A 23,797-nucleotide genomic window follows, 5' to 3' on the forward strand; every position below is an offset into this window, starting at 1 on the left:
CTGAGTGTGTGTGTGACGAGAGCATCCTGGTGTGTGTGTGACAAGAGTGCTCTTGAGGATTTATTTCTGCACCCGTTAGTTCAAACAGGAGGACCGGGTGGCGTGTGACAGTGGGGCCGGCCAGCCGGGCAGGTTGGCAGGACAGGCGTGAGGCATGTCAGGCTGCTCATGTGGGAGTGCTTTGGGGCTGGGGGCGTGGCTGCTCGGGGTCTGACGTACAAAATACTTCTCGGGGTAATCCCGGAGGCGCAGTAAGCTCTTTGAGACAGTCTTGCGGTCTTGTTCCCACTTGCGTGTGCAGAAGACCATCTCTGTGAAGTACCACATCCAGCCAATGATCGGGACATAGGCCAGCTCCTTCTTGGCCAGGACTTTGGAGCCCTGAAACAGAGATGGGGGCCAGGGTCACTTACAGAGATGTTACTAGAAAAAGAGGAGCGGAAATTCTCTCCAAAGGCCTAAGGGGATGGTTCCAGAGCACCAGGAAGCAAGAAGCCACTGACCCTGGAGCCTCCGCACCGGTCAGCCAGAGGCCAGGGTTGTGCTACCTCTGCGTGGTGGGGGGGCGGGGAGGGGTTCTTCGTGGGGGTGGGCAGGCATCTGGGCGGCGTCCAGAACAATGAGGGACGTTTAAGGGTCTCAGGGATGCTCAGGTCATTTTCCAAGCTGGTCAGGCAGTTATAACACCAAACTCTTTCTGTAGATCTCACTCAGTCCTCGGTCAAACGTAGTTCTGCCAGCAGGCAGACATTATTCTCCTTTCACAGACTAGAAAATGGGGTCTGGAGGGTTCCCTGGGTCACAGGGCTGCACAGCGGGGGAGCCTGGAGTTGAGCTCGGGCCACCAGATCATGTTGGGGCTGTTCACCCATCCCCTCCCTGGCTCACCTCTCAGGCTGGCAGTGGGGCTGGACGCCCGCCTGAGACTGCCCGAGGCTGGCGCAAGATGCAGGGACTTGGCCCACCAACAGGCTGGCCCCTGGGGCTGCTCGGCATTGGCCCCTACCCAGCTGGGCCAGGCTCCACGGCCTGCGCCGGCCTGGAGAAGACCAGGGATCCGGGGCACTGGGGAGGCCGGGGGGGCAGGAGAGACCCAAAAACTGCTTTTCATCTAGTGGGTTGGGCTCTTATATTTTTCACCCTGAATTTTGGAATTGGCCAAGATACTCTCTGAGATGGCTGTCATTGGTCGACGGTGCAGGTGACAGGGGCAGTGATCTGGACAGTCAGGCAAGCTTAGCTGATGCTCTTGGCGACAACTGTCTAAGTTAGGCCCTGAACCTAGGAGGCCTGTCGTGTCCGCAGCAACAACGCAGCTGCAGCTCGGTGAAGAGCGGCGGGCCGCACCCCTAGCCACCTGCACGACTGCGCGGAATGGAGAAAGGCATGAATGACCGCTTGCTCCCTTTATGTTAAAAAACCCCAACAATAAACATCTTCCGCCGCGCTGGGAAAGACAAAGCAAAGACACCTTTCAGGTTTAGTGTCTCCGTGTTTTGATGGGTTTTGTTTCTGTTATTCCCACAGACCCAGCAAATTCTCTCTCGAAGAGAACCAAGCCATCAAATCCGGGGCCTGACCCCAGAGGACCTGGAGGCCAGTCCCCGTGGGTTCGAGACCTCGCCGTACCTGGGGGGAGGGCTTCCTGCGTGCCAGGCACAGGCGATGCACGTATATAAATTCTATTCCATTTGAAATCAAAAGGACTAGATACCCCCATTTTATAGATAATCAAACTGACGCTCGGAGATGTTAAGTAACTTGCCCAGAATCACGGAGCTGACAGCTGGGGAAGCGGAGACTTTCGGCCAGGTGGCCTGCCGCGGGGCACGGTCCATGAGAAACGTTCACGCCTACCAAGGCATGGGGCCAGACATGGAGGGCCGCCTACCCAACAGCCACTGTCCCCTCCTCTTTCTCTTGCAGCCTGTGTTCCATTCCAAAGGCATCATGCTCGGGCTCTGGGGGGTAACCGTGAGCGACGTCAACCCAGCCTGGGGTCCCCCGGGCCCCTTAGCCTAGTGTGGGCCTCTGACCCAGTTCTGCTGAGATGGCTCAGGGGTCTGCTAGGGTGCACGGGTTCTGGGGCTTCTGGGAAGATTTTGCTCCACGACAAAAAGAGAGACGGCCAGGAGGCCCGGCCATTTTTTTCTGCCATGAACATGGTTGCTGAGTGTGTCACGGCTTTGACATCACCCTGAGACAACAGGCTAGAAATGCTGAGGCCACTGGAGCCACCGCGCCAACCCGGGAGGTATCTGGCTACACTATCATCTGAGGAACAGAATGTCTTCATGGCCCAAGCCCCGGGGTCAGGGTTTCTGTCCATCTTGAGCTGACGAAGGCCTGTGACAGAGCCTCAATCACTTCACTCCTAGAAAACTTTTTGCTTTTCAACATGGCGTTACTTTAAATCCTCAAAGCATGAACTAATTATTCTGACTGGTGCTTTCTTGTGCTAAGTGAGAAGGAAGTGCCTGTCACTCAGAACACAAAACCAAACTGCCTGGGGCATCACCACTCTGCCCATAGGAGCCATTGAAAAGCCTATCAGCGTGTGTCCATGGCCAGGTTTCAGGTCGTGCAGGAGGCCCCTTCGGCCTTCCCTCAACCCCCTCCTCTTGTCAGCAGGGGTGTCCTCATGCTCTCTGCTTCTGAGCCTCAGTTAACTCCTTACTCACGGCTTGTGAGATGAAAACAAGATAGAAAATCCTCACCAATGATCTCAATTTACCTTCTCAGTAGGTTAGGACTATGTATAAAAATTACATATTCCTGAACTCATTCCAAAAATACTTTGCGGCAACATGAAGGGATTCTAAAAGATGTTCTGTTCTATAACCAAGAAGGGAATCATAAACTGTAAGGTAGCAGCCACTGGGTCTAGGAAGGTGAGTGGCCCCATGCGGTCAATCCCAGCTGTCTGGTGGGGAAAGTACTCTCATGGGTATTTCCTATTAATGGAACCATCCCACCAGACCCAAATGGGTCTTAGTGGTTGGCTTTTGATAACCTAATGCTAAGAGGAAATGGAACTTTGACAGTGATGTGGGGTCTATGTGTAGACCAAAGAGAGGAGCTCAAGAGCCTACATGTCCATCGCTGTCTTACTGTGTTGGACGGAGCGCTGCAAATCATCTAAATGCCCCTCAGGAGAAGAGCTCAATGAATTAGAGTACATACGACAGACCGTGCATGCAGTACACAATGTGATACTACAGAGCAGTTACTGTAGCCTGTGAGCCAAAGCAGCTCCACCACCTGTTTTTATAAATAAAGTTTTATTGGAACACAGCCACTCTCTTTCGGGTACACACTGCCGATGGTTTTTACGCTGCAACAGCTGAGCTGAATAGTTGTGACCGAAGCAATATGGCCCACAAAGCCGAAAATATTCCCTATCCTGCCAGTGACAAAGTTTGTCAACCTTTGATTTAGAGCCACTAAAATTTGTTTCCTACAAATATTTAATAGCTGGGGAAATGCTTATTATATAAAACTAAATTTTTAAAAGGTCTGGAATCAAAGCTGAGTCTAGAGTCTGATTATGACTACATGAAGAAAGAAAAACAGGAAAAAGCAGCTCTGGGTGAGTGGTCAAATAAGAAGCGATTTTTTTTTAATTTTATTAGATTTTCCCGTTTTTTATCAACAAAATATTTTGCAGCGTTCCTCTAACAATGCCCCTTTTAAGAAGTAGTTGACATCAGCACATTTCAACCATTTGCTTCTGGAACATGAGTAAGACTGGATCAAAACAGCCTATTTGATGGTGATGATCAAAAGGAACAGAGGAGATATTTCTGTTTTTATGTTGAATTAATACATCTTTCAACTTTAAAGTTCTGGATGTTATCATTAGGCCTAGACCTTGATGTTGACTATGTTTATTTGATATAAGAAATGTTTTAAAATATTAAGGCAGAAACTTTTGCCTTTCAAATAAAAGATACTTTACTTGATATCTTTTCCTCAGCAAGGATAACAGGATTTGGAAAGCTTTGAAATCAGTCCTGGTTTTGATCAGGCACTACCACGGCCCAGCTGTGTGACTTTGGTCTAGAGACTTAACCTTCCCGAGCCTCAATTTTCCCAGCTGTACTATGAGGAAAGGAATACTTACCTCAAAGTGTTGCTGTAAAGATTTAATAACATATGGGAACATACACAAAAGTGTGGAGTTGGGAACCTGACGACAGGTGTTCAATAATGTATAGCTATTATTACTACCACAGAGTAAGCACAGGGGCTAAATGTCCCTTTCAATTCAGCCCATTTCCTAAACCATGCTTTAGCATATGGTGATAACAAAGGTTTGCAGGTATTCCAGCACTGCCTGACAGGCAGTGTGCTGAGAGATTTACAGGAGTTCACTCACTTAAGACCAACAGACTAGAAACTTACTACTCAAATATGCTTACAGTCCTCCAGGAAACTCAATCTGCCATCAATATCATGACCCTTCCAGGCCAAGTAAGGGTTTCTATATGTGGATGGTAATGTCTTCAGGAAAGAATGTATAAAAACAGTTATCAATTTCATTTATTCTGGATTTATTTTGAGGGTAGATCTGAGAGGATTTACTGATGATTTAGACTGACTACAGGCCCATCTAGACATTGGCATGTCTGGAAAATAAAAAATGTTCATAGGAAATGCAACTTCCTATGAGGAATCCACAACTGCAAGGACCTGGCCATTGCTGGTAGTTGTTGGGAGTTGCTGACATGGTATCACATTCTACAGTTAAAAGTTTATAAAACTTTTGAGTGTGTGTGTGTGTGTGTGTGTGTCAGGTATGTGTGTGTCAGGTATGTGTGTGTGAGAGCTAGTATCTGTGGAGAGTGTGTACGTGTGTGTGATTGTGTGAGAAAGTGTCTATGAGAGAATTTTATGTGTAGAAAGTGTGTGATTGAGTGTGTATGAGTGTGTGTGTGAGAGGGAGTGTGTGTGATAGACTGTGTGTGAGAGAATGAGTATGTGAGAGAGAGTGTGTGGGAGAGAGACCATATGTGTGTAAAAAGAGAGACTGTGAGTGTGAAAGAGGGTGAGTGTGTATGTGAGAGGGTGTCTGTGCATGAAAGAGACTGTGTGTGTGGAGAGAGTTTGTGTGAGAGACTGTGAGAGTGAGTGTGTATGTGTGAGACTGTGTGTGTAGACAGGTTTGAGAGTGTGTATGTGAGAGTGTTTGTGTGAGAGAAAGGGTGTGTGTGGAGAGAGTGTATGGAGACTGTGTGTGGCGAGAGAAGGTGTGTATGTGTAGAGGGTGTGTGTATGAGAGAGAAAGGGGGTGTGTGTGTGTGTGTGTAAGAGAGCGAGGGAGAGAGCTGTCTTACCACAGTTACCTGATCAATCTAACTGAGCAGCCCATAACCATAGTTGGGACCACGCAGTTGCTCAGGGAAACAGCCAACCCCATGAACCCTCCAACACCCCATGAACCCCTTCAGCACCTCCAACCAACTGGTCAACCCCTGTGCAGAGACCACATGTACTAATAGTGCTAAAAGAACTGCTTTGAAGATGCGCTGAGATCCAGTACATTGCAACCTTGAGATTATGTGGCTCTCCCCTCACTTGGCCTTTGTGATGAAAAATGAACAGAATCAGGACTTTCTAGTTAAGGTTTTTCTCCAACATGGCCACCTGCCGGCTGATCAAATGAAAATGTTTAGTGTTGAGGCTGGGTTTGTAGGACGGTTGGAACGGGGAGGGCATCCTGTTCAGCCACCTTTCGGTGATTCCCCCACCTCCTCTGACCACTCCATAGGCGCTGACAGAAAACACAATTGGGTTCTAACATTGGTCAGTAGGTTGGCCCCTTGTCAACATGCTGCTTGCACGAATATCTTTCTGGCCTCCAAACACATGGCCATTCCTCAAGGTTTACCAGTACGGTCACAGTTAGTCATTTGGATTCACCCAAGGTCATTTATTTCTACTAAATATAAAATACCTGAATGGGATCTCTTAAGTGGAACTCTGAAAGCAAACTAAAACATCCACACTTTAACCCTCTGAAATTTTTTCTCGTCTATGAGCTAAGCCCCATCACTGTAGAGGACTAGCAAGTCAGCCAACAGCTCAGCCTCTGTTATTGATGTGTGATATTGTGAACTTTAACGGCAAGACTGTTCTGTCCATGCAGCAAGAGTTTGTTAAATACCTCCTTTTTATGTATTTTTTTAAAGATTTTATTTATTTATTTGACAGAGAGAGACACAGCGAGAGAGGGAACGCAAGCAGGGGGAGTGGGAGGGGGGAAGCAGGCTTCCCGCCGAGCAGGGAGCCCGATGCGGGGCTCGATCCCAGGACCCTGGGATCACGACCTGAGCCGAAGGCAGACGCTTAACGACTGAGCCACCCAGGCGCCCCTGTTAAATACCTCCTTTGTGCCAGGCACTGGGCCAGGTGGGAACACCAAAGGGAAGGTGATTATCCGTGGCCTCGAGATACACAGTCTAGTGGGAAGAGAGAAACAGAAAGCTACCAATGTCTGTGTTACTTCGGCCACTGAACTCTGTAAGTTGTTGAACTGACATGCTCTCTGGCAAACGAGGTGGGGTACAAGCCTGGACAAGATGGGGCTGCAATGTGTCTCTGAAATGTAAGTCCCTTACCACAGTAAAAGGCAGGAGATAAGACTGGAGCTCAAAAAAAAAAAAAAAAAAAAAAAATCGCGTCAGGCGCATGCGCACATGTCAAAAGGTGAGACTGCCAGTGAGAGTAACATCTATGTGGCCTAAATCTGCGTATACACATCCTTTCTCTTGCTGTCTGTGTCCCTTCTCTAATGATAAAAAAGAAAATGCTGGGGCCTTACACTACCAGAAAAATCCCAAGAGAGTCGGAAAACAAAATGAACACTGTGCCACAATTAGTCGCAGCCACTGGGGAAACGCATGAAACAAACATGAAACAAAAGCACTCTCTGAGACTTCATCTCTCTTCGACTGCAAATAAATGTGTATCATTTATCCAGGTGGAGTAGAGCGCTCCCAGCTCCCGGACTCTCGATAGCCTCTTCCCCCCACCCAAGTCTCTGTCCCTCCCCTGACCAAAACCCGCAACTCTGAAGGTCTGCTGAGGCTTGTGTGAAGAGGAGGGAGGAAGCCCGATGTATTGCCGCTTTAAGCAAGTCCGGATTTGCGATCTGTTGGTGTAATCCAGCCCTGGCTTGTTAAAAGACATTGCCAGAGGATCCTGCTTAATGAAAAAGAAGACCAGGGCACGGGGTGGCTCAGTGGGTAAGCATCCGACTTGATGTCGGCTCCGGTGGTGATTGAGCTCGGCGCCCCGGGGTGGAGCCCCACGGTGGGCGGGAGTCCGCTTGTCCCTTTCCCTCTGCTCCTTCTTGCACTCTCTCCCTCTCGCAAATAATAAACAAAATTTTTAAAAAGATTAAAAAGGCCTTGGTGTGTCTAACTCAGCACTACACTTTTCAAAACAAACTGTACACTAACATTTCCAGGGACGTATTCAGTTATGAACTCAAGGTGCATCTCTCCTTCCGTTGAGCTACTGATCTCTTTGCTTGGCCGGTGCTGCACCTGGCTGCCTGAGTTGTAAGGGACCTCACCTCCTCCCCATTCTCTCGGCTTCCTTACCTGGGTAATAGCGGGTCCCAGCAGGCCTGGCCCAGCGGGTGAATACTTGGGAGGCCCACAGTGGTGTCCCCTCCCCGCCAACTCTTGGTGCAGTGGGTGGTGCCGGAGTACAATATGGATGACGTTGATTAAGCCATTGAGGGTGGGGTGGGCGAACATGTTTCCCACACACCCATATGGTGCTGGCATTGAGGGTGATGCAAACCCACCTAATGGAGATGATGAACCAGAGCTGCAGGTATATCTGATGGAAAAGAAAACATAAGACACTTCTCCACATCTAGGGACGCCTGGGTGGCTCAGCTGGTGAAGTGTCTGCCTTGGGCTCAGGGCGTGACCCTGGAGTCCTGGGATCGAGCCCCATGTCAGGCTCCCTGCTCAGCGGGGAGTCTGCTTCTCCCTCTGCCTCTGCCGCCACTCCCCGTCCATGCTCGTTCTCTCTCTCTCTCTCTCTCTCTCGAATAAATAAATAAAATCTTTAAAAAAAGAAAAGCAGTTCTCCACATCTAAAAACTCATCTCTCTGTGGCCAATGGGAACTTGACAAACGTGTATGAAGAAACCTCGATAGCGCGAATACAAGCACACTTTGCATTGCATGAAAATGATGGGGGATGTCAGTCGCATGGGGATCTAGCTCCGCTTAAATCCCACTTAGTAAAACATTTGCTCTCTCTTGTCTTCCATACCTTATCCTATTTTTCATAATAAGAAAACACTCAGTGCAGGGGAACTAATTAGGGTCAAGGAAACTAAGCATTATTGCATGCCTACTTTGTGTAAGGCACTTGAACTAGGTATTTTCTTATATTCATTAAACAAGCACATATATTCAGTAAGCCCTATATATTTACTAAGCCCTTACAACATCATGAAATGGGAATTATTAACTGAGGTTCAGAAAAGTCAGATAACCTTCCCAAGGTCACACAAATGCAGGAGCCAGAGTTCAAGTCCGCATCTGTGGGACTCTTAAGACATCGGTTTTTTTTTTTTTTTTTGGCCTGCACATCTCTCTCTCTCCTGCCACCCTTAGGAGAGAATTGTTCTGGAGTAAGTAGAAGGGAAAAGAAAGAATTGCTCTTGATATCTGACCCAGAACGCATAGATTCACCCTTCCGACCATCCGCTTTGCTGCTAAGTTTTACATGTTCAAAAACAAGACAGAGGAAACCCACCATTTGGGGGGATGTTATAACTGAGGGAGGTTTATAGGAAATCACATTCGTGTAGACTTTCTAAACAACTCTGCACTGACATTTTTCCTGCAGAAAACCTTTAGAGAGAAAATGATCCTTTCACAATGAAACTTGAAGAAATGCTGGTTTTCAGACATGCGTCACCTTTCACAGAAAGAACCGTATTTAACGTTAAGGACCAGAAGCGTCTTGGCAAAATTAAATCAGAACACCAGCGGGTGTTCTGTTCTAGTTTTAGCTCCTGGGTGCTTTTCTGGGGGTTTATGGCATCTGCGGTTCGTTTTACTGAGAGCCCAGGAGAGTTCAGCAAAACAGCGGCAGCCCACACCCCGCGGTAAGTCTGAAATCAGCCCACGGTGACCTTGAGTTGGGGGCCAGTGAAGTGAGCGGGATGGTGGAGTGAGCGGGATGGCGAAGTGAGTGTGCACCTTGGCCAGGCCCAAACGGGGAGGAGCCTGTCAGTGCGGCCCAGGAGCATGGCACCCACCCGCTTGCTCACGGAGGGGCACGTCCCCCACTGTCTCTCCCTTGAGGCACCTCCTCACCTCTGTCCAGTGCCTGATAATCATCCCTTCACCTCAGTCTCCCACTGTTCCTAAAATCATGCTCTTGAGGCCTCGTTCCAATGTTACCACCTTCTAGAAGTTTCCTGTGTCCCCGGGGGCCAACAGTCCATGTGCTTGTAAGCACGAAAATGTTCCACCAGTTGTGAAACTATTGAAATTCCTCCCCCAATTTGGTAAACAGAGCTGCCTCAAACACCAATATTCCACCTCTACCACAGTGACCCCAACCCTCCGGGCCCTCCCCAGCTAACAAAGGGGGGACACTGGGAATGACAGGCCCCCCAGGATGGTGCCGAAGGGCTGACTGGTCTGTGGTTAAATAAGTTGGCTGTCGCCCCAAGTGAGCACGGCCAGCCCTATGTCCTTGCTCTCTTACCTCGAGGGCAACCTCAGGAAGGACCCTCGGCAGGACCCCCAGCTGAGCCGTGCCTGGATCCCGGACCACACAAACCGAGGTAAGACCTGTTGTTGGCTTAAGCGGCTCTGTTCTGTGGCTTGTCACACCACCACAGATATAACCAACAGTGGGACAAGCCACAGGACAGAGCCGATCTGAAGAGAAATACCCCAGGAGGCCTCCAGGTCAACCTCCAGGCCACACCCACCCAGCAGGCAAACATTGACCCTACCGGCTACTGTGTACGGAGCGCTTAACAGGGGCCTGGTGTTGCTGGAAGACGCGACAAACGTGATCGTGGGTAGCCTGCCGTAACCTGACGGGGCCACTGTGGAGTGATGCGTAGGTATTTTACTTGGACAGAAAGATAGGTAAACAGGTACCGGAAGCTTCGGAAGCCCTGAGCCTCTGCATTGCACACCACAGTTTGTGGGGCACTTTAGAAACACGCGCTCTCAACTGTCCACAGGCCGTGCCCCTCCCCAGGGAGGAAAGAGTCGGTGTGTTCCTTGAAGGTCATAACCAGAGCCTTTGGCGCCCTGGGAACCAGGGCCCCTGAAATGACCTCAGATGTCTGTAAAAGGTTAAGGCCTTTTTCTCCTTTTTAAGAAAATCCCATCACGTTTCCCCCAAAACCAATTTCACATTTAATTACCCCATTCTTAAGAATTTCGGCCAATTTCACTTGCTTCAGTTTCAACTCACTTCCTCTCAGGCTGTTACCTGTGTGGGCGCAAACTGCCCCGTCAGGGACCTTCTCCCTGACCCTTCTCCTCTAAGAAACAAGCTCCCCAGACACCAGAAGGATCTCGGCGTCATGCGTTATTTTTTTAAAAGAGATCAATCAGGTGCCTTTTCTTTGAAGGTGATTTAAGACCAAAGGTACTGCTGAGCCATTAATATAACAAAGCTGCTGCTTTGTGTCCTCCTAAGAGTGGCGGGAAGAAACGCACCACCTGGGAAGGGGGCCGAGCCGCTCACCTGGCACGCTGGCCTCCGGCTGGACCTCAGCCTCTGGAGCAGCGAGCGGGGATGGGAACTGTTCCCTGCTTCGGGGACAGGCCATTCCTCTGGGGAGAGAATCTGGCAGCTTCCCTCCGAGTCGGCCCAGCCCCCGACCTCGACCAAGCTCACCGGCGTCTCCCTCGTCCCCTCCTGGCAGCCGCTCTTGGCCAGCATGAGGCGTCCTTTAGAATGTGCGGCCACGGCACGGGCTGGTGCGCGGCGCTCGGCGGAAAGGGGAAGGTGGCCACCTCCCGTCCCTGTCTGGACCCTCCCTCCTGTCCTGGTGGGGACTCCGGGGCTCCAGGAGGCACATAAGCAAGAATCCGGAAAACCAGAGGCCTAAACCTCCAAACTTCTAGAACAGCTCACAGCCCTTCACCGGCAACCCTGGCTGCTCGGTTTTCTATAGTAAGAAAGGCAATCGGGTGACCATGGCGTTCATTTACGGATCAGAGCTGGAAGTGAAACGTCTCTGTGCTGTCGGCCGGACGGCTGTCCTGTCAGTAACCTTCGGCCATCAGCAGTCTTAGCGCTGTGCTCACTGTGAACCCATCAAGGACTCCAAAGTCTCTGACCTGAAACCCTAAATGACATAGACGTAGCATTCCTGCTCCATGAAAGCGTCTTCATCTCTGGAGGGCTGCCCGCCCTCTCCTGCCGTGGGAACCTCTCCTGGCCCGGGACCCTCTCCTGGCCTGGGAGCCTCTCCTGGCCCGGGACCCTCTGCTGACCTAAGACATTCTCCTGGCCTGGAACCCCCTCCTGGCCTGGGAGCCTCTCCTGGCCCGGGACCCTCTGCTGACCTAAGACATTCTCCTGGCCTGGAACCCTCTCCTGGCCTGGGACTGTCCCTTGTCTGGGACCCTCTCCTGGCCTGGGACTCTCTCCTGACCTGGGACCCTCTCCATGTTACTTTTGCTGGGAGCACATCACAAATGCGCACTCTTTCCGTTTGTGTCTGGTTCCGCACGGCTGCGTGCCTCTGTGAGCTTCTGTTTTGCCTTTGCTCTGTTAGTTCCTGCCAGATCCCTCCCTGACACATTGAAGACACTGACAGCTCTCACTCCTCAGAATGAGCTCCACGCAGACCACGAACCAGGAGCGAATGGGAAGCCTGGGGCTTGTCCCAGTTGGCCCTGGTCATTTTCTGACGCAAAGGCTCTGCGGCCCCACAGGCCCCGCAGCTTTTCCTCCAGACGCCGCCCAGGGCTAAGGAGCAAAGCACTGAAATCAGACTTACTAGTTACTATCCTGGAACCAATGATTTAGCCAAACGGAGGCTCTGGGAGTTTACTGATGGCGTGTCAATAAGAACAATGCGATAAGAATTAGGAAGAGTGTAAAGGCAGTGAACGGCACCTAGAAAGAGCTTGTGGTCATCAAGCTACCAGGAGCACAACGTGAAGGGGACAGTGACCACAGATCCAGCACGCCTGCTGTACCACAGGGCCTGGGAGCCTCTCCTGGCCTGGGACTGTCTCCTGGATGTGCGTTCACATTCAGAGACTGGCTCCCTCCCAAAGCCACGTGGGAAGTCTGGGAAACACCCCCTATCCCTCCAGCACACGAGGAGAACCAAGGCTGGGGGCACGGGGGCACGCCGGGAGGTCTAGCTCTAAGGCAGGAGAATGGATGTCCTAGCAGTCAGCGTGCAGCAAAGACGCTAAGTACCCTTTCTCCCAAGACAGGAGAGGGACCTGGTCACGATCATCCACATCCACGATGGGGTTGGGATGGTGACATTTTAGGTGGTTGTCTCCTCTCGCAGAGAATAACACCACAAAACTGTACCTGAGATCTCTGCCCAGGGTCTCTAAAACGGAGAAAGGGAGATGTTAGAATGTTCCATCTTGTTCCTGAAAATACATTTAGTGCACATGTGCACACAGATATTGGAACTGGAAGAATAATAGGGAAACAAAGAAGACACTGTTGGCAGGAGGGCCTGTTGCTTTCCTAGAAATCCTTTCAGTGATTCACCCACAGGCAACGCAGCTTTCTAGAAGTCTCGAGGCAGCAACAGTGATGGAGCTCACTGTTTCTATCTCTTGAAAAACGGCTAACGACCTCACTTGCCTTTTGATAGTTTAACTGCATCATAACGAGCATCCTTTGTCCCAGAGATGCGAACAGGACGTGGTTCTAAGCACATTTCCTTCTCTCTCCTTTTGCCCCCAATTTAAAGGTGTATAAATGTTTAAAAGCAGATACAAAATGTGCCCCACGCTATATAGTCCTCCTTCACCCAGGGTCTTTCCAAAAAGGCCGAGTCAAAGGGGCCCCCAAGTGCTGCTGGCCACTCTGAGACCCCCCCAGGGACTGGGCCCACGGAGCCCCGCCGGGGACTCTGTCATCCCAGCTCCTCTCCCGGTCTTCCATCTCCTCCACTCTGAACACTGTCATTTGGTCCACCTGGTCCACCAAGAACAATGTGATGTGAGCAGATACCCCGGCTGTCTGCAGGGGTGCCTCCCAGGTGCCAAACATGATCCCCAAGTTCTGGCGCAAGCTGTCGCAGCCCTTCCCCGCCCCCGGGCCAGTACATGTTGTAACCCCTGTCGCGACAGCTCAGCACCGAGACAACTTCAATTCGGTTATGTGATACAGGCATGACCGAGACACACTTCGACATTTTCAAGGTGACAAAAGTCAGCTAAGAAAGCCCAGCCCCAAAGGCATGCAAGAAGTCAAACCAGTTGGAGGATATAGAAGAAGTTCATGGTTATTCTGAATTCTGCCACCGAAACTCTCTAGCTTGGGGATTCCACATTCTTAAGCCCACAAAGATGACAAGGCAGGGGTGAGCACTGTCCGTGAGCCAGGAGAGCAGGAGAGCATGGAGATGAAGGACGTCAAGTGGCCTCACACCACGAGTCCAAATCCAAATTTACTTCCTAGCTGTGGGACCTTGAGCACGTTATTTAAACCCTCTATAACTCAGTTTTTTTAAAAAGGGAAGACATATATCATCGATTCATAAATGTCTCTGCAAGGAATCAATAAACGAATTGTGTGTAACGTATCTAGCACATAATAATCGCTGAATCAATATCATTAGTGCTCATTAGAAGACGTGCATCTTGATTCCAAGCAGGAATGAAAAGCAATTGGTGAAGAACAATTCATCCGGTAGAAGCCGTGAACGCCTCTGTTATCCTGCATGATTGAGAGCAAAAAGGCAAGTCATAGTGGTGAACCGGGGAAATGTGCGAGGGGGGAAATATGAATCCGACTTACCCCTAACACCCCAAAGCGTTCGGCCAGGCTCCAACCACAGAGAAAGTCAATCTCAAACTTGTGGTTCAGAACCACGATGGCATTTTCCTTTCCATACTTGGGGTAGGCCTGGGGGTCTGTGTGGATGACGCACTCCGTGCCCGACCACCACTCCAGCAACATCACCAGCTCTGGAACAAACCGTAACAACAGACAGACGTTTATTTCACGCATCCGTGGTGACCAAGGCTCGGTTCTGCTGGGCTGAGCCGGAGCAAGGCTCTCCCCTCCCGGCTGGGGCAGAAAGCAACTTCTAGGGGTCAAGTTCTGGATCATTTCTGCCCCGCCCCATCCCTGACATGGTTTAGAAGCAGAAGGAAAATGAGAAAGACTCCACCACAGTGTCCAGGGAAGGAGAGGAAGCTTTGAGAAGGCAAATGACTTGCATTCCTTGATTAAGTGCCTTGGGGAGAAGTCAATCAGAAAGCCTGAATCCATCAAGAACGCGTGCCCCCGTGTTTACAGCGCTCTGAGAGGTGGCACGAGACCATGCCCAGAATTCTGAAGATCCTGGGAAGTGACTAATCAGGATACTTATAAACTCCATCAGAGAACACTAAATACCTCATTTCTCTCTCTCATTCATGATGGTTGTATGCACCCAAAATAATGAAGACCCAGGGTGTGAGGAAGCGAGGTTACTTGAGAGCCATTATACTGCGGGCCTAAGTGAAACTTAAAATACTCTGTAGGAGCTTGTGAAAAAAAGAAGTCCAACTTCACTTTATTCTTCAGTGATGGCTTTAATCCCAGTGCCCCATTCCCAACCTGGTTGCTTCAGGAAACGCCTATCTATATGGTAGAAATTGTCCAGAAAAAGAGTTGCATGTTGGTGTAAAAACTGTATCTATATAGCAGGTTTAAAGAGAATTTGGAAAGCTGAAGGTGTTTGGCAGGTGGATGGGTGGGTGCGTGAGGCCTTTGCCAAGGTCGTAGCCCTGTTTATCGCCGATTAGTGGGGTATGCATTTAGCAGAGGACTCACTCGCCACCCACCCCTACACACACACGCACACACGCACACGCAGACGAGCAGGTGCAATCTTGACTCCAGGCAAACCTATGTTTTAAAACCTTTCTCCCTGAGGTTGGAAACTGATGCTTTCTAACTGGTGCACTAGAACTCTCTAGAAGGCATTGCTAGTTTCTAAGCAGTGAGCCCTGTGGGATTTTGGACAAGTGAACCTCTTGGCGCCTTGGTGTCCTAATCTTTAGAATGGGTCGCTTCACAGGTTCTGTGAGGATTCAAGTACAGGACGCACTGCAGGGTGCTCCACGCAGAGCACACGGGAAGGTCCCAACAAATCAGCCACTCAGGATCCAGCATTATCATTAAAAACAAACAAACACCCTCCCCTTACTTGACAAGGAAAAGTGCCTGCCTATTCCTCGGAGAAGGCGCCAAGTCCCCAGTCAGTTGTCCCACAGACGGTGGCATCAGTGGGACCTCACGTGGCAAGTCAGGGAAGGAGAAGGTAAATGTGGGGAGGGCGGGGGGGGGCAGGCAGCACCACGGGCCGAGACAAAGGGACGGTTTGTCACCACGGGGTAGAAGGATGCTTATATTGCTGCACTGATTTCTTCTAAGAGACAGGATGGGCAGGACCAATCTCCTCCATTACCAGCCACAGAGCACAGATAAACCCCAAAAGCAGAACTACATGGGAGTCCACCAGATAAGGCTGGCCATTCCTGTGACTCACATTCCACCGTCATTCTGCAAATACCCTCTGAATGCCTCTCCGGGCCCCCCTCCTCCCCAGCAGCGGACAGGCGGGGCCGATGCACACTTTCCCCAGCACCCTCCCCGGGACTTAGAGCGGCTTGTGATCCAGCATGAGATCAGCTCCCCGATGACAGAGCACAAGCCCTGGGCGCAAGGACTGCATTGTCTGATTCTTCTAACGCTGGCCTTAGTCCAGAACCCGGCACAGCGCCGGCACACTGATGCTTTCAACAAACACCAGTGACCTACTGTGTGCAAGCACCACGCGAGGTACTGGAGGTGTGGCTCGGATGCCTACCCTCCTGGAGCCGACTGCCCAGGGAGAAGACAGTTTTCCACTCACAAGGCAGTGTGACAGGGAAGGAAAGACTTGTTCACAGGATGGATGGTTGCTGAATATCGTGCTCATGCCTGTGGGGGTCAGATACTCTAGGCTCCAATCCTGGGGGTGCCACTCACCACTCGCTCATTTCTCAATGTCCCCTAAGTCTCCCTGTCCTTGTCTGCAAAATAGGGATAGGAAAAGTATTTAGACTTCACCCGAGACTGAGGGTGTTAAATCAGATTACGTCGTCAAGGCAGGTAGCATAATGTTGCACATAGCAGAGAATCGGTAAGTGGCCAGCCTTTTATTACTGTGATGTGCACGGTGATTTTATAGCATGCAAGGCTCTGCAGCCACTAAAGGCAAGAGGGACGGGGTCAGGGGAGGGAGCCAGACGAGCCAGACCGAGAGGAACAGAGCGAGAGTGTTACAGCGACTTCTGGACTAGAGTGGGGAGCGATGATTTATGGCTTCATAATGAAGGCAATGAGAAGCCACTGGAGCGTTTTTAAATAGGCACATAGCAGCATCGAATTTGCATTTTGAAAAGCTCACTCTGGCTGAAGTGGGAACAGACCCAAGAGCCGGGCAGAAGCAGTTAGGGGGTGGGTGCCGTAGCCCAGGGAGGAGGTGATGGTGCTGAGGCCAGGCAGCTGACAGCGAAGAAATAGGTTCTCAGGACACTATTAGCCATATAACTAAACACTAAATCTCACTGGGAACAAGAGTTTTCTTTCCTTTTTTTTTTTTTTTTTCAACAAAGGCTTTCAATTTCTTTTTTTATTCATAATAAATACATTTATAGAGTCATATTGTAAAAGAATTTGGAAATCTAGAAGTATATAGAGGAAAAGGTGAAACTCCCCTTGATGGCTTTGTGATGTGTCAATTAGGCTAGACCAGACTACATTTCCCAGACCCCTCTCTGGTTTGTGTGTTTGTATCCAGTTATGGGGGGCCAAGAGGGACAACCCTGGGTGGTTCGGCAGGAGGAAGGGAAGCGTAACTCACACACATTGCTGCTGATCTGCTGATTCACCTCCTCAGCACAAAGCGGCAGCAGCAGCCGAGGGGGCCTGCAACTGCTCCCCCTCCTTCGCATCCCCCTCCTTCAGCTTCTCTGACTCCTGCACTAGGGCTGTGTGTCTGCTGGCTGATGCAGGGCTCCCACGCCATCAACACCAGACGCAATGAGAACTGACGTGGGATTCAGTCTGTCCTCGTAGGGCTTCAGATGGGGCTTGGGGGTTCCAACCTCTTGATCTCCTCATCTTACATCCATCACGCCTTCCTGGCTGCCTTCCCTGGGACTTCAAGCTCCGAAGGGAGCTACCAAGACCACACCCCCGGCTGCAGAGACAGCCTGGCCAGCCCCATGGTTGTTGAATAAGGACCAGTCCCTGCGACCCTTCTCTGCACAGGTGGATGCAGAACTCCCAGCAGCTCTGCCCGCACCCCCCCATGGAACCCTGAGGAGGCACATCCTCCTGCCGGCCCCCAGCCCACTCCCTTGTCCAGGGTTAACCATTAGGAAGAGTTTCGAAGAAAGGCATCTAGTCCTGTTCCTAGGCATTTACACAAAGACGCACACACACACACTCATGTGCTTCCCACCCACAAATGGGTTCACACTTTATCGACCTTTGTAAAAATATTGATTTTTCTCCAAATGGTATATTCTGGATCTTTCCATGTTGACACATACTCATAGTGATTTGAGCAAATATTGGTTGGGCTCCGGCCATGTGCTGGGGACCGCTACAAGGGTTTTGCGTGTGGTATTGTGTGAAATGCTCATATTAACTCTCTTGAGACTGGGAGGCACTATTATTATCCCCGTTTTAAAGACCAAGAAACAGAGGCAGAGAAACTTCTGTTCAATATATGAAATTGTCATTTTTTTAGGTCAAAAATAGCCAGAATGACAGCTTCATAAAGGCTAACACAGGAGCTGCATGGCAGTTCACACTGTGGCTACACCGTGATTTATGTGGGCTTTTCTGCCATTGATTAGCATTTTCCCCTTGTTTTTTTTATTATTATACACAGGGCAATAAACATCCTTGAAAATGCACGTTTTAGACAAAAATATTTGTGAAAGTATTTCTCCAGCATAGGTATACACAAAAGTGGAATTATGGGTTGAAGCATATGCATATTTTAAAATTTTACGGCTATTTCCAAATCGCCCTCCGAAAAGATCCTACCAATCTAACACTTGAATCAACAGCGTGGGAGAGGGTCTGTGTCCTACTGCCTGGAACTGACACTAAGCTCCTTGCAGGCTGGGGCCACGCATGTCTTTCAACAAGTATTCCCACGTGGAGTAGGAGTAATGGCAATGACCTTGTGATTGGCCTCCAGGCAGCCCCCGAGTCGCCTCATCTTTGTGTCTCCGCTACCCTTGTCCCAACACCCAACATGGGAGATACTCAGAAAGCTTTTGTCCTTATTCAAATGACTTTCTGGCTCATGTTTTAGTTGGATGTTCTTATATAAGTAACGACACACGACTTACAGAGACCGCCACGAATTGAGGGTTTCTTTACCCTGTGGTGTGGCTGCTCTCAGGGCTGTGGGCCAGGGCTTGGCTCAGTCTTTCCCTCCACAGTGTCACAGCCAACTGCTGGGCAGCGCCATCTCCCCAGCTGAAGGGCACCTGCCTCGTGGGGGTGCTCCCATGTGAGCGGGGACATCTGTCATTCAAGTGAGACGCACTCCACACCATGGCACCCGGGCTCAGGGCAGGCACGGAGCCGCCGGTCCTCATGCACAGGGTTCTGAGGGGTCTCCCAGCAGCTCCCTCAACAGCCTGCCTTGCCTGCCCCCACCATCCGCCCAGGGTGACAGCAGAACCTGGGGGTGCTCTGACCCTCTCCCTCCAGGAAAAACACGAGTCCCAACTCCTTGCACCCTTTGGAACCTCCAACGCAACTTAGGAAGTTGCCAAAGGGCACCTGATCAGAAACTATGGGCAGGTGACTGGCACCAGGACACCCATGAGGAAGCGGGGTCCTTCCCTTGTGTATTTGGGGCGAAATCTCTTGTCAGCAGTTGTGGGTTGCAGACGTCTCAGCTTGCATTACAACGCCGGGAGTCAAGGACAAACGCTAAAAGCGCAGATAGAAGAGAAGCAAAATAAGGTCTTTGCCCCCACAGCATCCACCAGCTTGTTTGTGTTTCCAAACCAACCCTCGGGAAGCAACCAGGAGAAAGCAATAGGAGCTTTGAGCTGACAAGAGCTGGGGCCAGTCACGGAGTAGGTAATTGAAAAACAGTACAGCTAGGAATGAAAACAACGCATCAACTCAAAACTGAAGCGGAAGCGGGGCGGGGGGGGGCGGGGAGCTCAGTGCCATCGAGAGGGGGCTCTCAGTGGGAGGCTGCTGGGAGGAAGGGAACCGGGCGGGCAACGTTCCTGGGGCCTCCCCGGGCCCGGCTCAGACCTCTGTGACGCAGCAGTTGTATCTTGGCCCGTAGGGTGAGCGAGCACAGGGTCTATCAGTGGACACGGCCACTCAGGGCCCGGCCCCACGCGTCCCTGAGCACGGGGAAGGCGTTCTGTCCGGGGCCCGGGAGCCGCAGACTGTAGGAAGACACAAAGGCACAGGACAGCTGAGGCCCCTGCCCAGGAAGACCACTCGGGAAAGTGGCTGGGATTCGACTCCTCCAAGGTCAGGCACCACCAGGTAAAAAACATGCAGACCTCCAGGTTCCCAGGCCTGGCCCTACCGTGTGTGGTGATTGTTTGCTGCCACCTGAGACTGAGTCATCCACGGGGAACTCACAGCCATGTGACGCAAGAGGCAAAGAACGACAGAAAACTCTGGAACACAGAGAAGCCACTATTGTCCCTCAGTGATGTCCTCATGGAGCACCTCACTAACTAGAGGTTTCCAGTGACGCCTCATGGTTCTCCTTGACCAGCCTGTTTCTGCTCTCCCAGAAAGTGAGTGGTGACTGGGTCCACACGGGAGGGATGATGGCTGCAGGGGGTCATGCACAGACCACGAGCCATCCCCACCTGGTGTCCTCAGACCCTGGAGTCACCTCTCTCCCGGCTCCTCCTGACGCTTGCTTATTGGGCATATGCGGCTCTAGGTTAGACTCAGCCTTTATTGGTGCCAACGAACAAACTTCGGTCCCTGACCTAAGAAGGGGTCGGGGCGGGGGGGGGGCTTCCCTCTTCTTCGCTGCCTCTCCCCCAGGAGCCCTCTCCATTCTGTCCCGGAAGTCCTTCTACCCAGGGGCACTGCCTCAGGTTAGGGACTCGGCACGCTCTCCTCTGGCCTCTGCGGTGGCCCAGACGTTGTGGGGACAGTGGGCTCTGCACCCCTGGGGCTGCTGGTGGCTCTGCGGTGGCCCCGCCAGGAGCTCCCCACCCCGGGGCCCTGAGCTCCTCTCAGCTTCCCCACCTCGCTGGCTGAGTGGGGCTGACACCCACGAAGTTCAGTGGGTGCAGACACTTGGGGACTTCACAGTCTGTCCAGGTTCTGGCTTCCTCATGTCTATCTCGGTCCTCGAGAACATTCCCACCTCACCATCAACGCAGACAGGGCTGCCCCAACCCTCAAGCCATTTTTACTTTGACCTCAGAAGGAATCTAAATGGAAAGGTCCGTATTTGTTCAAAACTAGAGGAGATGCATGGGACACAGGAGAACGGGAGGCATGCCGCTCAGGGTGAAAGCCTGTTTCAAAAGGGTCGGCTGAGGAGCGGGTTTCCTCTTGTCGCTGGGGCTTCACGGCCTTCTCACCGAAACCGTTCCCTTCCCATCCTCCCTCCCCCATCCCAGTTCCTACCTCGTCCCCGACGGACACCTAAGTTACCACATTCCCTTCCCGCCACCCCCTGCAGCCTCGGCCTGCACATTCCTTCCCGGCAGGAGGGAAGGGACCCCCGGTCACCCGCCCAGGGAGCCAGCAGGGCCTTCGGGGGCTGTCAGAGACTCCTAACGGACAAGATTTACGAGCAGGGTTTCTACGCTATGATGCAGCAGTGTGGATGTTTTCGTCCTGTTTAAACATTTGCAGATTGCCCAGTTTTGCAGGCTTTATTTTTCCTGTGGCGACTCCGTGCGCGCGGGGGCTGGAGCTGGCCAGGAGCCACTTCCCCGCGGCTCAGCCACGCCCCAGTTCTACCCCCCCCCCCCCCCCCCCCCCCCCCCCCCCCCCCCCCCCCCCCCCCGGCCTGTTTCGCAAACTGCCCATGGAGGAGGGCTGTGTGGCGCCAGCAGTGACTTGCGCGGCAAACTCCCCGTCTGCGGCCCGGACCGCAGGGGCCCGCGGAGCGACCAGAGCAGGTGCCTGTGGAGACACACGGTCTGGGGCACAGAGTGGCTTCTGTTGTGTTTGCTATTGTGCTGCTCAGCTTCGTCACAGGTCGGAAACGAGGAGTAGACGGATGAGAGGAAAAGTGAGGAGGGAGCAGGAGGTACCTACTTTCCTGTTTGTAACGAACGAGGAAGAGGAGAAAAATGGTAAGGAGCGCCATTTACTGAGTTAGCTCTCGGCATCCTGGCGAGCCACTGCCGCTGTCCCCATTTTGCAGATGGGGACCTGGAACCCATGGGGCCAGGCAGCCGGCTCCACTCCCGGAGCTGGGACGTGAGCGTGTGGGGTGTGGAATCCTGGGCGAGCAGTGGACACGGGAGAGGGGGCCCCTCGAGGCTGCACAGACATGAAAAGCTGTGATTATATGGGGTGGGAGGTGAGAGAGAGCATTCTGGGAGGGGGGCAGATAAGAGGAAGATCACGGGGGAAGGATCGTATCTTGGCCTCAGGCGGATGGTGGTTGGTTCCTTATCTGTAAGATGCAGAAGGCTCATGGTAAAGGTGAAATGTGCCGACGTATTCAAAGCATTTACCACGTGCCTGGCACAGAGCTGGTCTTCTGCATATCACTCCTATCAGGGACCCCACAGCAGTAGGACCAAAGACGTAATGAAGAGATGGAGAAAAACATCTCCTTCCAGAGATGGAGGAAATGAGCAACACACCAGGCTGAGCGTCCACTTCCGGGCAGCCCTCCATCTGCAACCCCAGACCCACCCTGTCCTCAGTCGCCCCGGACACGGCCGATGCTGAGCAGCCTCAACCCTGGTGTGGAGCCCAGTCATGCTCGCGCTCCCTGGGGACCCCACCATCCTGCAGACCCACAGCCAGGACCTCTCCCCGGCCTGGAGAATGGGGCGTTAAGGTCCCCTCCTGTCCCAGCACACCTTACACCGAACTTTCTGCTCACTCACGGCTTGGCAAGACTGCCCCTTTCTCTCTTCTCTGCCGCCCATTCTGGTAGAGGTGCTGAAGAGAAGTTTAAGAAAACAGGGCAGGCAACGTTTCTGCCGAAAAGACCCTGAAATTCAGACTGTTGATCAGAGTTCATTGTTCAAGCATGTGTCAACCATACGGCATCTCCCACATCTGGACATAGGGGAGAGACGCAACAAAGGAAAATAGTAGTTTTATAATCAACTTTATCTAACTTTAAGAATGACATAATTACATCTATAATGATGTGTAATCTATAAACTAAGTATATATAATTATGGGCTTCTAATAGTTCCTATAATTTTAACTTTTAACTGATAATAATTAGGTGAAAAATTAAAGCTCTCATCCTCAGAAGCCCCCCCAAAATGCAAAAGCAAAGCTCTCAAGTTTGTAATGCAGGATGTGCCACTGTCCCCGTCCAGAACCAAAGGTGGAGGGGCCACACCGCTCCCCTGGCCACACCACGCTGGGGCCTGGGAGGGGACCGGCAACGTGCTCTTTGCACCTGTACCTCACCCCTCACCTGGGGGCCATCCATCAAGCACCCACACGGCACTCTCTGAGCCCTAGGCAAGAACTGGAATAAATATATGAAACCGAACAATCTGGGGAGCTGAGAAAACAGGAAGGCCTGGTCTCAGCTGCGGCCCCTGGGGGGGGGGGTCTTGCTGTGGGCACCAAGCGGGGACATGCTGTAAAAGAGAATAGACTTAAATAACTGAATGTATCTTTTATGTTATGGGCCTGACACAGACGCTGGCATTTCTGATCTGAGACCAGATTGAGGCACCGGTCCCCGTCTGTCCACCTCTAGGCCCCACTGTGCAGCCAGCCACCTACTCCCCACGCCCCATTCATAGTGTCCCTAACCAGCTGCAAACGTGGCTGGAGCCCGTTCCTCCTGCTTCGCACTTTCTCTTTCTCCCCCACTTCTGTCTTCTCACCACCTCTTATCCAGCCTTCCAGGATCAGTACACGTCCCCATTTCCGTGAAATCTCAGATCCAAGGCCACAGACCTGGGTCTCCCGAACTTCCTGATGCTAAGTGTGCTCCACTCATTTGGGCACTTGCTTGGATTTTATTTTGTCTGCACCATTTCCAGTTAGCGCCCCAGCAGGTGTCTTCCTGCCTCACGCAGCTTTCAGTGCTCCCTTCCGGCCACACCAGACAGGGAGCCCAGTGCACTTGCTGCATTTCAGTCCGCACCCCGGAGGCATCCCAGCTTTTCTCACTTCGGTGCCCGGGCCATTGGATGGATGATGCTGAGGCGAGACGCCCGGAAGCACACACACAGTAATACCTGTGCTGCTATCATTTCGTGGGACGGGGCGCCCGGGTGGCTCAGTCATTAAGCGTCTGCCTTCGGCTCAGGTCATGATCCCAGGGTCCTGGGATCGAGCCCCACATCGGGCTCCCTGCTCGGCG

The 23,797-nt window shown here is 51.8% G+C and overlaps 1 protein-coding gene across 7 annotated transcripts in view; it reads right to left on the reverse strand.

The window, feature by feature from the left end:
• Positions 1–23,797, reverse strand: part of AGPAT4 (1-acylglycerol-3-phosphate O-acyltransferase 4) — a 120,629-nt gene that overhangs the window by 15,553 nt on the left and 81,279 nt on the right. For all 7 annotated transcript variants that reach the window (XM_025866441.2, XM_025866438.2, XM_073894190.1 and 4 more), the window contains 2 exons: positions 14,011–14,180; positions 220–381 (listed from right to left, as the gene is read on the reverse strand). In XM_025866441.2, the coding sequence (XP_025722226.1) occupies positions 220–381; positions 14,011–14,172 (324 nt within the window). In that variant the 5' untranslated portion in view covers positions 14,173–14,180. The remainder of the gene's footprint in view (positions 1–219; positions 382–14,010; positions 14,181–23,797) is intronic.

This window comes from Callorhinus ursinus, unplaced genomic scaffold (genome assembly GCF_003265705.2).
Source record: "Callorhinus ursinus isolate GAN/ISIS: 27379988/994484 unplaced genomic scaffold, GSC_fseal_2.0 scaffold6, whole genome shotgun sequence".
Lineage (NCBI taxonomy): Eukaryota > Metazoa > Chordata > Mammalia > Carnivora > Otariidae > Callorhinus > Callorhinus ursinus.